General features: G+C 37.5%; 1 protein-coding gene across 4 annotated transcripts in view; it reads right to left on the bottom strand.

Annotated features, from left to right (window-relative positions):
• Positions 1–16,959, bottom strand: part of LOC127958917 (mucin-6) — a 100,917-nt gene that overhangs the window by 37,985 nt on the left and 45,973 nt on the right. For 2 of the 4 annotated variants that reach the window (XM_052557969.1, XM_052557968.1), the window contains one exon: positions 9,341–9,415. In XM_052557969.1, the coding sequence (XP_052413929.1) occupies positions 9,341–9,415 (75 nt within the window). The remainder of the gene's footprint in view (positions 1–9,340; positions 9,416–16,959) is intronic. The other 2 variants (XM_052557971.1, XM_052557970.1) reach the window with 1 other exon arrangement.

The raw sequence follows: 16,959 nt of genomic DNA, 5'->3' as shown, positions 1-16,959 counted from the left end.
AATGTCGCGTCTGGCCATGAGCGGAGCTGGGCTGAAATGAGGCAGTCTGTCACCAGGTACCTCGTACAAATCTCTCTCCCTGAGGCTTTGGACAATGAGAGACAGGAGCAGGTTTCATTCTGCGCTCCGTCCCCTCTGGAATCTGATTAGGCTGCTGTATATAGACTCCAGGGGCCCTGAGCGCTCATATAGACTCCTAAATGGAAGAGTCTTATTTTTTTTATTTTTTTGCCTGTTACTCCACAATTGCATTTATTGTAGTAATGCAGCAGCCTACCATACATTTGAACCTGTTTATTAATATTTGATGAGAGCACCATAAATATTGAAGAAATAAAGTCAGCAGTAAAGCTAGTATCATTACATCTTAAGCTACAGTATAGCAGGCTATTAATCTGACAAACTGAGACAATGTGAAAACCTGTGCACATCTCATATCTACTGTTGCAGTTATCTTCACTCCTTCATCATAACCTTTCCACAGATTAAAACTTCTGAAAACCTAAAACGTGACTAGCATCAGGAGACTCAAAAATCACAATGTGTGCCTTTATCCAGTACTAAATCATCTTCCTTTATCTTCTTCCTCACTTCATGGAGGATATAACATGAAAAGACATTATTATGATTTAATTTCCCACCGGTAAAGGAAGCTGGTGTTTTCCCCTCACTCACACAAGCAGCTCTACTCTTGTCCACTTCTCTCATTTTTCCTTAAATACTCTCTATTGAGTCTCTCACACCATCAGTTGCACTGAAGCCTCAACACAAGATAACCAGGTCCAGAGACAGTTTAATCTAGGGTCAACAGATAAATGGGTTTAGCCTATGATCTCCAGGTACTTCTGATGTACAGTAATATTGGAATAAGATGCGGTTTAAAAAATGTTGAATGAATTAGGAATCCTTTTAGGAATCCGGTTTTGAAATTGGTTTTTCAGTTTTACTGGAGTTACAAAACTAAAAAGAACGTCTCAAGTTATGAATGTAACCATGGTTCACTGCGTAGGGAACAAGACACTGCGTCCTCTAGGGGGCGCTATGAACAACTCGTTGTGACCCATGTCTGAAGCATACATTGAAAACACAGAACACAGTGTCTCATGCCCTACTCAGGGAACCATGGTTATATTCATAACCTGAGATGTTCCCTTACAAGGGAACTTCAAACTGTGTCCTCTAGGGGGCGCTATGGGGATCAGTATACCCACACCACCATGCTGAGGGGAGTGCAGGCCAGAATCATGGTGAACACTACGTACCAACTCTACCATTTCCATGGGAGTTGCCCATGGGATGTTTAAACAGCAGTCTGTGACAGTAACCCTTACGGCCAAAGGCCTAAGCTACATAGCCAACTTAATTGTCAGGGCCTTGGCCCGGGGGAGAGCTGAAGGCTTGGTATCAGGAAAGATTTATTTAAAAGGATATGGCTAAGAACCTGACATTTTATACTAAGTCTTGCCTGTCACACAGGGGCTACCGCTTGCTTTCTCATAAGCTTGCTGAAGGAGCTGTCTCAACAGATCCCTAGTAGCAACACCCTGTTTAGATAGGTATCAGAGGATACATAGGTGGAGTGGTGCCCAAGATGAACAGGGCTTTTACCAACTCAAGAAAGGGCACGAAGCAACCGCGCGAAACCCTCAACATATAGTATTTTAGAAAGAATGTGAAATACTAGTATGCAAATTTACCACAGTGTGGATTTCAGAAAGTGTGCAAAGACTTCACGTGCACACTTATCATAGCATGGATTTTCAAATACTGTTCTAAGGAGGGGCTCTCGTGGCACTCTGATAGAGCAGCTCATAGATGGAATGGTGCATCTCAAAACAGTATGTTTGAGAGTCACCAACTCAATCTGTGGAAATAATGATGGAGCATTCTGGGGAAAAGACTGATAACTCAGTCTCATATGAGAGGAGAACTCTGAATTCAGAGTAGCAAGCTCATAGGCTACCCTTCTTGGAAAACGGGAGCACTGCTAAACTACCACGAGAATCACCCAAATACCCCCTCATGTTGAGGGAAGCGATGCTTGAAGTATATAAACAAATACACACTGGCTGAAAGGAGCCCAAGGAACCAAGGTCAAATAATCTCAAGAAAGGGAATGAGGCGGAGCACGTAACCCTTACCATACAGGATTTCAGAAAGTGCGCAGAGTCTTGCGTGCACACTTACCACTTACGTGGATTTTAGAAAGTGCACAAAGTGTTCACGTGCACACTACCCATCATGTGGTTTTCAAAAAGTACACAGAGCTTAGTGTGTGTACCAAAAGGTTCCTAAGCCGCACAGAGGCGCTGAACCCCATGGGAGAGGCAAGCTCAAATTTTACAAACCTCTGGCAAGGGGAGCATCACCTGAGGCAGCATATACAAGAAGATTTCTTTAACAGCCACCTACACTTCCCGCTGGATGCGACAGCACAACTAAGCGGCCAGGAGACCCCTCAGGGTTACCTGGCTGGACATCCATGAAATTCCCTGCAGTGCTGTGCCAGGCCTGATGATCAAGGAGGCTCTCGCAGAAACCTGTGATCTCAGCCGCCAAATACCGGAACATGAACCCGGATGGCTGATGCTGACAAGTGTTTAGTATCATTGTAACTGAGCACTGCAAAGGAAACTCATAGAGTTTATTAGTAGACACATAACCACCAGCAATTTAATATACATAAGTATATACAGAAAAAGTTACATACTCACTCACCCTCCTGAGCTGGAACCCCGCTCAAGGGGCGCCTTCTTTTAGTCCGGACCATCAGTAGGGTTGTTGCTATGAACATAGCACCAGCCAAAAACATTATAGGTCCAGCATAGGAGACTGTTATGCGAGAGGTTTCCACCTAAACTTGATCAGGTGGTTACAGGGGAATTAGGAAGGGGAGGATAAAAGCAGAAGTTAATAATCCCTAAAGGAAATGATTAGATACCTCGGTATTACTCTGATTCAGACAAGAACGCTGCCTCGTCTGGATCACATCCCTTAGGTTCTGCTTACCTCCTTGTGAACCACGATTCTTCTTACCCCTGCCCGCGGATGGGAGAGGAGCGTGAGTCACGACACTAGCCTTCTGTGCCCATCTTTGATCCTCAGATTGAGACAGGCCAGGACCCATATGTTGTTTGGGCTCAGACCTGGACCTTCGTGGAATGAAGGATCTGAAAGCAGCGGAGCATGCCTCCCTTGTCTCCCTGAACTTCTCGATCGCCGTCTCAATGATAATACTGAAAAGTTCAGAAGGCGAAACCTGAGCATCGAGAAGAAATCTTTTCTTTCTTCCCGATATCTGCCAGGTTCATCAACAGACCTCTCTGGTACCACCACGGCCGCCATAGTCCTGCACTTGGCAGAGGCGGCCTGCTTGGTAGCATGGAGAGAGATCTGGTGAGGTGCAGCCTGGCTACCTGATCAGGAAAAAGGCCCTCACCTCTATCCATGTCTCTTAGCAGATACAGTAAGTCTACACCACCATCGTGTGTAATAAAGCCACAGCCTGAACTGCTGCTGCATATGCTTTGCCATATAAGCGAGATGTATTTCTTGAAGGGGCTTGAATGACAAGGAAGGATATTAAGAGAGGAAGTCTCCCCCACAGAAAGAAAGCTCTTTCTACAGGGAGCATCCTCTCATAGCCATTTTCACACAGCTCTTATTACGAAACCGATGGATGCGAGAAGACAACGGCCTCTTTCATTTTTTTCGATCTCTGTATGGAGATCAGGGAGAAATGGAAGGCTTACCTGAGCTGGAGGGCTATGGTCAGAAAGATAACGCTCATCAAGGTGGCCTCACGGCGTCACCTTGTTAGTGCACTTTCATGGCAAGTCCAACTTTGCAGTGGCGCGACCCATAACCTCCAACAGCTCTACACACGCAAGGCAGGAGAACTGAGAAGGCTCAGCATCAGCTTCTTCACCATCCTCAAATATATCTCCTGCTTTTCCTGGGTAGAGCCCAGCAGAGCACTAACCTCAGTATCAGAATGTGTAAAAGATATAACATCATCCTCCCGAGGCTCTCTCTCGTCTGCCCACCATTACGATTGCGAAAGAGAAAGTCCCTCTCTAAACCATTCAGACAGAGCCACCTGAAATTCTATCAAGCTCATTCTCCTCTGCCTCAGGAGCAGCGGGTCCTGAACCTCAAAAAGCTCTCACAATGCATGCAGATTGACTCCTCAAAGACATCTCGTGCGTGCTCTTCACCCAAACAAATGATGCAAAGATTGTGTGTGTCATCGGGTATCAAATAACCCGACAACGATACACACATTGTCTAAACGCTTGCTAGTAGTCTCCATGATAGACAGAAAAAGATCGCTCTTACTAGTCCTTTCAGATGCACGCTTCAAACAGAACAGTCAGTGAAGACGAAGAAGAGAATGACGTGTTCTGCTGGTGCTTGTTTGTAGTCGCGCCGGTAGTGATGTCAGAGGCTGTCGCCAGCCAATTCGTTGGTGTTTTTTCAACGTATGCTTCAGACACGGGTCACGACGAGGTGTTCCCCATAGCACCCACTAGTGGACGCAGTTCGAAGTTCCCTTGAAAGGTAACTACAATAGACACAGCCTCAAATGTCCCAAAAGGCCAAAATTCATGCTTTCTATCAACAAATGTAGCTTAAAATGCCATGAAATAATGTTCTATAATATAATAAATGTTCTTCATTTCATCATTTGCTCACCCATATTGTCTACTTTCTGTATGAAGATTTGTACTACAGAAATAGTCAATATGATTGTGCACTATATTTCGAAAACCTTTGAGTCATTTGAAAGCAGACAGGTGATTCAAATGAAATTTGCAACAATATTCACAAAAAAGCGCAACATGAGTTAAATACTGTAGATTTTTTTCATATTATTTTAATGGTTCCTAAAAAGATTGTTTCTACTGAACTACTCATTTAACCTTATAAAGCCTACTATATTATAATTGACACATATCTAGGGAATCTAAACATGATAAAAACATGATAAAAAAAATCGGGTTCATGAATCAAATATGATCATCAGATTTTGGGGGAACTTATTTGATCTCTCTTTATGGGGAATCTGTTCATCTCTCAATCACCACTGTATTGCAGTATTTTTTAGAACAACAGGGTTTTGGATCATAAAAATAAGCAATTAAATATTAGGATATACAGTATTATTGAGAGATGCAACTGATATTTTATGAAAAAACGGTTATGATCTCATTTGATTTACATCACAAGCTTTCTGAATTTCATAAAAAAAAAAATTGGCCATATAAATATCACATCAGCACCAAATTGTGTATGTTTGCTCAGTTTAGGCTGCTTACTGAAATGTTGGTGATGTATATGACTGATGTATGAATTACAATAGTCAACAGAAAACATTGATTTTAGATATAGGTTCAATAAACTGTTCTATTTTAAAATATTACTATTATTTCATATGTCAGTTATAAGCCCCTGAATCTCACTCACAGAGTGCCCAAGTCTTCTGCCGTGGTAAGCCGAGGCGACCCACACATGACAGGAAACCCCAACACTCACACACAACATTAATATTTAGATCACACTCTGTAATCTCTCTAAATTCACCTCTTCCATCTCCCGCTTTCTTCCTCCATACCTGTGTCTTTCAGTCAGCGGCTCTTGAAGCACAGGTTCACTTTCATTTCCCCCCACAGATGGAGTCACACTCAGACTTGGACGTGTTCCTTTTTTGTCTCTCTCTTTCTTCCTGGGAAATCAGCAGGGACCTGGCAACTCTCTACCTCTCCGTCTCACTCTCGGCTCATCTGTTTCTGCGCTTTTGAGCTCACAGACGTGGATCCCCATCCTTAATGCCAGACTGCCAGCGCTCATCATACTGAACAATCTCCTTTCCTGTTAACTGTCTGATTCTAGTACAGACAGCCTTAAAAGTCCAGCATATGTGCATCTGGTGCTGTCTATAGGATGATACAATACTCACAGGAAACAAAAATGACAAACGACATATAAAAACTATATATATATAAAATGTGTCTCCTCAACTGGTTTTGCTTCAGGGGCCAGATTAGATTAGAACTAAAACAGTAGCAAAACTGAGTATACGCTGTAACAAACTAAAATGCCCATAAAGCATATTGCATTTAATTGCATTGGTACTCAAAAACATAATACATTACTTAGTGTTTTGATAATTATATTACAAATGAAAAATAATTAAGCTCTCTACTAGAGCTTCAGACAAAATCTCTCAAGATTTTGCCCAGATTTGCCAAAAAACTAAATTGTGCATTCAAATTTCAGAGTTCTCAGCATGAACTCGAATGTTCCTTATCAAATTCATCCATGACCAAATAATCTAGGGCTCTATACGCCACATTATTTTTGTAGCTACTCTTACTCTTTTGTAATTTTTTGTATTTTATTTTTCTTGCAAGGAATTTTAAGAAAACCATCAGAGACAAAACTGATACTTCAGATCAACATGAATGAGAACTCCATTAAGTCTCCTCAAATAAGACCAGTTATTAGCACTGCATAGTGTAATGTTACTTCTTTTATCTTTGAGGTCAACATGAAATTAAAGTATTTAAGTTCTTAAAACGTAATCCAGATTTTATTGTTCCCCATCATGCATTTCAAACACAGACTGGCTTCATTCTCACACCCATATTTCTCAATCAAATAAATTAATAATTCTACAAGTTCTGCTCTACATTTGTTCTTATTAAACCTCCTTTGCCTCAGGAAACCATCACATTAAAAAAGGTAAATGGTTTGCAAACTAAGTTTCGTGTTGATTTTAACTAATTTGTTTCTTTATTTCTGCTAAAGAATTTCTGGAGAAACACCTAAGACAAACTTGATACTCAAATAGAGAATTAAATCTTCTTTATTAGCTTTAAAAAAACAACAACTTTGATGTCAACATGAAGTCAGAATTGATCCACGTTATGTTCTAAATAAATAACACAGGTCTTATAGTGCTACGTCAAACTTTTCAACCAGTAACACCCCTACTTCACAATCAAATCCATTCCTAATGGACAAAATCGAGTTCTGCCCTACATTTGTTTTCACTGAACCTCTGTTCAAATAAAGTCACATTACACTCTTAAAAATAAAGGTTCTTTATTGTCACTGTTCATTGCATGAAGAACCTTTCCATTCCACAAAACGTTCTAGGAAAAAATAGTTCTTCTAAGAACATATCATTGAAAGGCACTTTGGGGAACCAAAGAATGGTTCTTTGAGGCAAAAACCCTTTTTGAATCCTTAATTTTTTCGGTCACACTTTATTTTAGGGTCCAATTCTGACTTATATTAACTAACCATTAACTATGACTTTTGCCTCAATTAACTCCTTACCTTATAAACTCCTGCTGCTTATTAACGGTTTATAAGGTAGTAGTTAAGTTTAGGGTATTGGGTAGGATTATGGATGTCATGCATTATATGTACTTTATAAGCACTAATAAACAGCCAGTATGTTAATAATAGACATGATAATAAGCAACTACTTATTAGTGTGAATTGGACCCTATACTAAAGTGTTACCATTTTTTCTTTATATGAAAGGTAAAGGGGTTGAAAATATTGACTTTTAATGAGTATTATGGTCTTCTGTGTCACTCTGCCCCCTTCCTAATTTAAACAAACCACATAGGCCTATATATGTGTGCGTGCAAATGTGTTTGTGATTCTGCAGGTCTCCTCTGGGAGTGTTATTCACACCTTCATTCTGGGCTGGATCAGATGAAAATGTGTGGTGACGTGGGCCGATGTTATTGATTTCGTTAGACCTTGTGCAGTGGGGGAGGTTACGTAAGCCCAGACAATTATTCCTTGGGCTCATGGGGAGAAGGAAACTTCCTGAATGTCCACCTGGATCTTCTTCAGCGCTCTGAAGACTTATTCACACGCCTGGAGGTTACAGCCACCCAGCTGATCAGGTCTGCCTGCTAGATCAGTTTGATTGCGACACACACCTCCACTTGTTTTTCTTCCAAAAGAAATCAGCTGTACAGTCTCTACTAACTTTATATTTTGCATTGGTGAACAGACACTCATTTAGATTTAGTCTCACATAGCCAGACTTTTGAGCGTCTGATCCACATTGCAGCACATCCTGGCCAAGAATCATTCATTTTAAGACTGTCTGACCGTTATGTACGATGACTTGTTTAGGTGCAGGTAAATCAGATACAGCCCTAAAAGCACAGTCAAATAAAATAAAGGCACTCTCAAGGACACTTGACTTGTTTATTTGCTACTGTCTCAAACAAAACTGTTGAATATCTTTCAGACGCGATGGCACAAACCTCACAGACTTTGCCAAATGCAGCTATTTTTTTTTTTCTTGGAAGCCCTCATAGTAGCAGACTGGGAACTTGTAAACATGATATTGTTTCCAAGTGAACTGAGACAGATTCACAGAAACTGTGTTTAGTGTATAGTTCTCAAGTGGTTTGAGTTTAGTATCTAGACCTGTTTTGATGCTCTAGGATGAAAACAGATTTTTAGGAAACGTTTTTGTTTTCGTATATGCCATACAGTATTTGTCCTAAAATTATATTATATATATACAATTATAAATACAGATGTAATATATACACTACAGTTACAAAGTATGGGGTCAGTTTTTATAATAATAATATTATTCAGCAAGGATACATTTTAATGATCAAAAGTGACAATAAAGATGTTCATAATGTCACAAAGGATTTACAGTATATTTCAAATAAATGCCGCTCTTTCTTCTCATCCTGGTTTACACAAAAATACTAAGCATCACTACTGTTTTCAATACTGGTAATAATATTTGTGTTTAAGCACCAAACTAGCATATTAGACAGTTTATGATAGTTTACTGTATGAGCAACATCACAGGAGTAGCAGTGAAATATGGCTGTTTATCAGCATGGCTGTGTTTTGGCCATGGCTGTGTTTTGGCCACACACACACACACACACACAGTATATAAACACACTAGTTTAGAACCAGCTGATTTTTACATAATTTTTGCAAACTTATGCATCATTCTGTGAAGTGTTATGTTGCCTGAGACCAACAGTACCATCATCTTCCAAGTTTAAAAGACCTAATTTTATTCATATGTTAATGTATTATTCACCAGAATTTAAAAACTAATAGCTGAGCTCATATTTAACAGTCAACTCACTATTTAGCACAGACAGTTGCATATTTCCCTAAACGCCTTCCCACAAACTCCTGCATACTAAGACCTAAAATGGACAATTTATTTAAATTCCATTCCATGACTTCCAACGAGTTTATTTGTGCAAATACTTTATGTAATTGTGCATTTTTGCACATAAACACATGGAAAATAAAGGTGTCTTACCTGTATATGATACAGGCGCAGTCTCTGCATGTGCCACAGTTCTCAATGTCCTGTCCCGTTCGGTACGAGTGTCTTCTGAAACACACAAGAATGCAATAAGCAGGGTTTTTTGTTTGTTTGTTTGTTTTTTAAATGTGAGCATGTCGCTATGAAAGAAAGCCTAATAACTTTCATGATATTGCCAGCAGACAACACAGATTGTTTATTGCACAAACTGAGAATGTAAAGTTTGATTCAAAAACAGTTGAAGCAGCTCATGTTCATGGTTTCTTTGATGAATGACCCTTCTGAGTGTCTGACAGTTATGTAAGAGTGAGTCACAGCTAACAGGACTATACTATCATTCGGCTTCTGCTTAATTAAAACACTGACGTTAGAGTGTGTTTACATATATTGTGTATGTGAGACAGGCATATTCTGAGAATGCCAAGTTCATTTTATACATGTATTGAATTTACAAGCAGGTATTACAGATATCTTCAAGAAGTCAACACACAAAAGGATAAGTTACAGTTGTCTCTTCACATGAAGCCCCTTTAAGAGCTTTTCTTTTTACACTATATTACAGCAGTGCATATGATTACAGACACCAGGTGCTTCTAAGTTAAAGCGTGTGGCAGGAAGACTATATGCATGCATGTATACGTGTCACATACACTGCCTGAGTCTCACATGGGATAACAATGCTAGCCTGATTTAGCAGCTCGACACAAAAGGGACTAATTACACATCACAGATTTCCGGAATCTTCCTCCTCGCCTTCCTCAGCTTCTGGAATTAAAGAGCTGATGGTAATCCTGAGGCTCTCGAGCAGCGCTTAAATAATCCACAGATGGGAATCAATCATAGAGATGCTTTATGTGAAGATCTTTCATCATTTTTCTTTAACCTATATGCTTTATATTTAGAATAGCCTGCACTATACATAAAAACATTTGTCTGTGACGTGCATGCATCCATCCATTCATCCCTGTCATAACATTATTTAATGTAGCATTTATTAATATTTATTTTATTTTCTTATGTTTTAATTTTTGCAACATATTTATTCTTTGGGATAAACCCCTTGAGATGCATTATCTTATTTTCAAGGGGTTCTATTTGTAATTTAATTTTACGTTTATCATAATTAAAATTTGTATATAGTTTTAATTCATTGATATTTCAGTACTTCAGCTTAAATTTTATTTCATTTAGTTGCCAATGTAACATTTCTAAGCTTTTAAGCATGTGTTTTTTTTTAAACTACATTTTAGCTTTATTTCAATTTTTGCTATTTATATCTATTTACAGTATCTGTATTATTTTAAAACTCTCAGTGTATTTATTATTATTAATATCTATCGGTCTGTCTGTCTGTCTGTCTGTCTGTCTGTCTGTCTGTCTATCTATCTATCTATCTATCTATCTATCTATCTATCTGTCTATCTATCTATCTATCTACATGCGTCCACTGTGTATTAACTGAAGTGACAGCTTTGACATTAAAGTAAAATGTTTTTAAAGGTCATCAGTCTTGCTGTCTCCTTTTTTTCACTCGCAAGCAAACACTTATACATGCATATGCACACACACACACAAATGATCAAGGCAGCAGTCTCATTAAAAGCTGTTTAAAGTCTCACTTTAATACGTTCACTGGGGGACAGCCTAGTCATTTGTCATCAAAAGAACACAGCTCCTGTGTGTGTGTGTGTGTGTGTGTGTGTGTGTGCGTGTGTGTGTGTGTGTGTGTGTGTGTGTGTGTGTGTGTGTGTGTGTTTGAGTGTGTGTGTGTGTGTGTGTGTGTCTATTCTCATAAAGTGAGAGTATAGCCAAAATAAAAGAAGAATGGGGAGAAATAATCAATAGCCCTGATGATGTAATTCCCCAGAAGGCTGTGACCTTTGAACTGAAAATACCAAACAAAAGAACTTAACTATTTGACATAAAATATAGCCACTATAGCCCAAATAAATATATAAATAAAACAACCAAAAAGCCAATCAATCATAAGCTGTGGTGCTTTTGCACATTAAGATTAGAACACGCATTATAATTTAGTGTCAAACTCATCCATCATTAGAAATTGCTTGTTAAGACCTGAAAGAAATTAAATTACGATACTGAGAAAATACAGGGGGAAAAATATATGCTTGGCATCTCAGAGCTTCTGGACATTTGAGGGTGCAAGTCTTTTACTTATTAATTTAAAATATTTTGTCATTTTAATAAATGAATAAAGGCATCTGGTCAGTTGTGTTTCTCTACTTTAGTGACATTCTGGAAAACTAATACGGATTGAAAGTGAAGAAGACAAAAAAAGAAGTGTTCCTGTTGCTCAACTGGTAGAGCACTGCGCAGCAAGCAAGCAAGCGCAAGGTTGGGGGTTCGATTCCCTGGGAACACATGATATGTAAAAATTGATAGCCTGAATGCACTGTAAGTCGCTTTGGATAAAAGCGTCTGCTAAATGCATTAATTTAATTTAATTTAATTTAATTTAATTTAATTTAATTTAATTTAATTTAATTTAATCCGACATTAAGGAAAGTTCAGATTCTGCTGCTGTTTTAAAAGAGAGCTGAGCTTTAACTTCTAAAAATGAAACACAACTTGATGCATTCAGATTTGTATGTAATTTTAAAGGCCACTTAATACATGAATTCAACTGTGCTTCCTAAATGCTTCTAAAGGTGTGTTCAAAACAAATGTTTCTGGAATATAGTTGGACCAATGGACCATTGACACTCCTAATTAAGATTGTAGATAGAGTGGCAATGGTCCATATGAGAGATAGGTGGCAGTTATACGCTAATAAGACTGCAATATTCCATAAAGCAAGAAGAAGATGATGCCTCACGCGCCTGCTGCTGAGAAAGCGCACTGGAGGACGCTCTCATACAAAATGTAAAAAATGTACTTTCACCTTTGCCAATTTTACTTAATCCGTTCATGTTATGATTACTTAAATTTTTTTTGATTTAATCTAGTTCATTCAACAAAAAAGTGTGTATTGTCAGCTTTACTTAAAAATTATTTGTTCAGCCAACATAACATTGTTGTGTAAAAGTAACCGATTAATGAAACCAACACAGACTTGCATCTCATTGGCTGAGGATTTCTGCAGTGTATTATGGGTAATTGTCACCCTCTTGGAGAAGTGTAGCACCATTAGATAGGTAGATGAGTAATTAAATTTATAGCAATTAAGTTGTTCTAATACATTTTAGAACAAAACAAACAAATAAACAAAAGGTTTGAAATGTTGCTTTGTATTTCAAATATGTTTGTGATATGCTTGATAAGCTGTAATTATAGAAAGGTCTGAATGAAAAGTAATATTAATCAGCTGCTCATGATCCTAATGCAAGGGGGTGGCATTCCTAAAATGGCATTATTCAAATTTTATGTCATCATTATTTAACCTTTTCTGGTACAATTAACTTATTTGTTGTTTGTTGACTCTATTAAGGTTTGTTAAGTTTACTTAAACTTATTTTGTAAAATGAACTTAATTATTAAAAACATTGTCTAAAACATTGCAAATTAGTTGGGCTGACACTATTAAATTAAGCTTTGCCCAACCATAGTAAATAAGTTGAATCAACCTTAATAAATTAAGTTGACCCAACTTAAGTACATTAAATTGGAGTAACAGAATTGCATAATGCTGAAATAAAGCAAATTAATCATGTGGAAATCCTTTCCATGATTTTTTTTAATGTTAGTTCAAAGAGTTATTTTTTTGAGTGTAAGAGTTCTAACAGTTCGGACATTGCGTGAATCAGAGGTATAAATTCTGTTCAGTTTCTTGCATAGACCGATCGTTTTGTGTCATTACACATCAATGTATCATCACGAGCCAAAGGGTTTAATTTGGTTTTGTTTGTTTATGTTTTTTTTCCACTTTCCACTCATTATAAGAGTGATAGACTGCAACAGTTTGAGTTAAAAGATCTTGGTTTGTGTTCTACTGAAGAAACAAAGTCACCTACATCTTGGATGCCCTGGGGGTAAGCAGATAAAAATAACATTTTCATTTTGGGTGAACTATGCTTTTAATCTTAGGTATAGGGTAGGGTTAAGGAATCTAGAATATGGTCATGCAGAATAAGGCATTAATATGTGTTGTATAAGTATTAATAAACAGCCCACATTTTATACTAGTAAGCAACATTGTGAACTAATCTAAAGTGTTACTGAATTTCAAGTAATTCACTCAAAACATACATTAATTGGAAAGTTGCTTTTATACAGTGCTCTAGCATCATGATGACAACTTGTGCACTGTCACAAGTGTCAGTTTTTTGCAATATAAATCACTTTTCATAGTTTCTTTCCAGTTTAAAACATTACGAATGCTTGATTAAGAAATGTGGTGACAACAGCCAAACGAGGCAGTAGATTGATTAATGACACACTTCACAAGAACATCTGAAAATTACCCCAAGTGTTCTAAGATCCGTTCTCTGAAATGACCTTTGAGTGTTAATTACTCTGAGAGAGACTCTGTGGGGATTTGAGTGTAAGGTTAAATGCATTTTCTGTCTTTAACTGAATACAGCTGTTTGAGACACATAGAGAAGATGTTCAAGTCTTCACGTTGCTGCATGGTTTACTTACTGGTGCTCAGTTGATTTATACAGTTTTTACTCAAATACAAGATGAATGTGAGCAGTTATTACATTACCACAACAATTTTAAGTCAACAAGCAATACAAATTGACACTATATAAAATTATTCCTGGTCTTACTTTGAATGATTCATCAGTGCATGGTATCTACTGTATCTATCAAAATTATTTTAGCATTAGCTTGAATTTCGATATGTTCAGTTTTGAATGCTAATTTCATAGGAAATACAGTTATTCACATTACAGAATAAAATGGGTTGCACACACAAATTCACACTAAATTTAATGCATTTGTACATTGCTGGCAAGCTATGTTGTATGTTAGCATCTTTGAAATAAAATAATAGCTCAGACAAAGCAAATTCAAAAGAGATCCAGCATAAGTAAGCAAACATTTAATGACTACAGAATGAAGTGACTTGCTTTAAAAGAGACTTTAGACACAAACTAAAAACCAACAAGAGAATAAAATTAAGTGAGAAGCCATTTACACTTCATAATCACATAACGCAGAGCTCCACTCCGTGTGCTAAAGATTTCTGAATGCATTTTTATAAAAAAGACTAATCATCTTTGATGGGGCACTGATCACAGCAATTGTAATGACACAAAATTATGCCATTATCCTCTTTCTGTTGTTTTCTGCTACATTGTTTTCATTGTGAAGAAGTTAGACTAGCACACATTTACTAGCAGAATGCAATTTCACATATCTTGTCTTTCCAGTGGTTAAACATCATTGATTTACCCAAGCAAGGATCTTTTCTTTGAACAGTGATTTTGGTTTGCGTCTGAAATATGCATAACTTTAATGCATAGTGATTTATTCCGACATCAAGCCAATTCAGAACATTTGTCCTTACAAGCACAAATAAATTGCTACTTTTTCATGCATGTTAATTTGAACAAGCTAGTCTGAGTCATTTCTAAACCCGTACGTGCTTCAAGCATTTTCAACTAAGAACAAAACCATGAACCGCAAACTCTGCCTAAAATGATGCAATTAAGTCTTTGTGGAGAACACTTGGTTGACTGAAATGCAACAGTGAATCTCTCCTGGGCAACCTCGGAGAGTAAAACAAGCTTTCCGGCACACTTTGAAGCTGATGAAGTTTATAAATATGAGGCGCATGGGGCATCTAGGAAGAAAGATGCCGATCCAAGCAATTTATAAGTGCCGGATAAAGGCAGTCTTGTTGCCCATCTCATTATACACATGCTTCTAAAAACAGAAGCTCACGGATAACATGACAGCGAAGGTTTATAGGCAACCCACGAGGCAGCACGCTTTAGAAATGGACACGTCTGAGAGTTTTGGCAAGCGTATTTTTCTCTGCTCAATCGAGCCCCGGAGGAGACATGCTGTCAGGTTTGAGAAACATGCAGTCAACAAGCTGACTGTTGAGTGTGATGGACAGCAATGTAATGCCACCGGTGTTGTGCATCGAAACTCTGAAAAACCTGGTGCTGCACTAGATTTAGCTAAATGACATATACATTTGCTTTAGGGACACTTGGAACGGCATTGAAAATCACATACTACACAGGTCCTCATTGCTTTCTATCAATATAAATAACTGCATGCTGGTTTTACAGTACTGGGTATAAAATGGGATTTTGACCTTTTTAATGGCGCACAATGGAACATAGAGACGGATTGCACTGCATTGTGGGAACCATACATTTAGGACTCCTCAACATTTGTCAAAATAATTAATGCATTTTGCAACATCGAGACTGTTATTGAACTGAATAGAATAAACACTGAACTCATTTGAGCTGAATAATGACACTAATGACAATGAATAATGATAGAATATCATATTTGATTAAGTTTGCATGATTGATTCTGTTTTTTTTTTTTCATTATTTTTACTGTGAAGCAGCTTTGAAACAATGTGCATTGTATCAAGTGGTATAAAAATAAAAGGTAAATAAAGACTTCCTTCTTTTTTTTTTTTTTTTTACAATATTTACAAATAACCTCTAGTACAACATCCAGTTAACATGCATATAGAAATTGTGCATACCATGCATGCACTATAAAACATTATTTCAGCCTTTCTACTTGTCATGTTTAATTCAGTGTTATTTGCCATTTCTGTGTGATTGTTTGTTTCATTTTCTAGCCGTCAGAAATGTTTCATAGTAACCCTACACCAAATTATTCTCAGCGCACTGTATATTAAACTAGATTTGTAAAATTAAGAAGAAAATGTTGGTATGTTATTGCTAGTTGGATGCTTACTCGCCCATTTTCATCCTCCATGATATTCTCACCTCTTTATATGGCTCAGGTCTCACTATTTTTTACCCATTTTATCATCTGCCAGGCAAAATTGGTTAGAAAAGTAATAGCACCTGTCATCAACAAGATGCATGAATGTAGTCACAGCTAAAGGATGTTGTTAGGTATGATGTACAGCTGAGTCTGCAAACCTTTTAGCTGTGACTACATTCAAAACATTGCGTGGCCTCAAGAGCATTATTGCTTTTCTAAACCCAGCGCAGGTTCATTGGAAAGATGAGCCTCTATCTACCCACATTTTTTTGCAAAACTTCAAAAATATACTTCCAATTCCCTGCAGATTCCAGCTGAAATAAACACTAGTAGTAGTGAAACACAGAAACTTTTATTCCTTTTTCACACAAATGATTATTACAAGGGCAGAATATTGATTAATAAACACTTTCACTGTTGTTTGCATCACAGAACCAGTCAACCTGTTTATTATGTATAGTTTGAATTACTTTAACATCAATCTGAACACGATAAAAGGTAAGCTGTGAGATCACGGCTGAAAAGCATTTGTTGTATTTTGTGCCGTGGGCAAATATTAAAACCTAGATTCAAACTGTAAAGGAATATTTCAAGTTAAATTGAATTTAAGATCTCAAAAAGAATGTGACATACCACAAATCTTTTTTTTTTCTTATAAATAAAATTGATTTGTGCTTCAGGTTGAAAAAGCAAACAAATAAAACAGAAATGCTAAATATTAC

Source organism: Carassius gibelio, chromosome B5 (genome assembly GCF_023724105.1).
Source record: "Carassius gibelio isolate Cgi1373 ecotype wild population from Czech Republic chromosome B5, carGib1.2-hapl.c, whole genome shotgun sequence".
In the NCBI taxonomy this organism is placed as follows: Eukaryota; Metazoa; Chordata; class Actinopteri; order Cypriniformes; family Cyprinidae; genus Carassius; species Carassius gibelio.
This window is presented reverse-complemented; position numbering and strand designations above follow the sequence as displayed.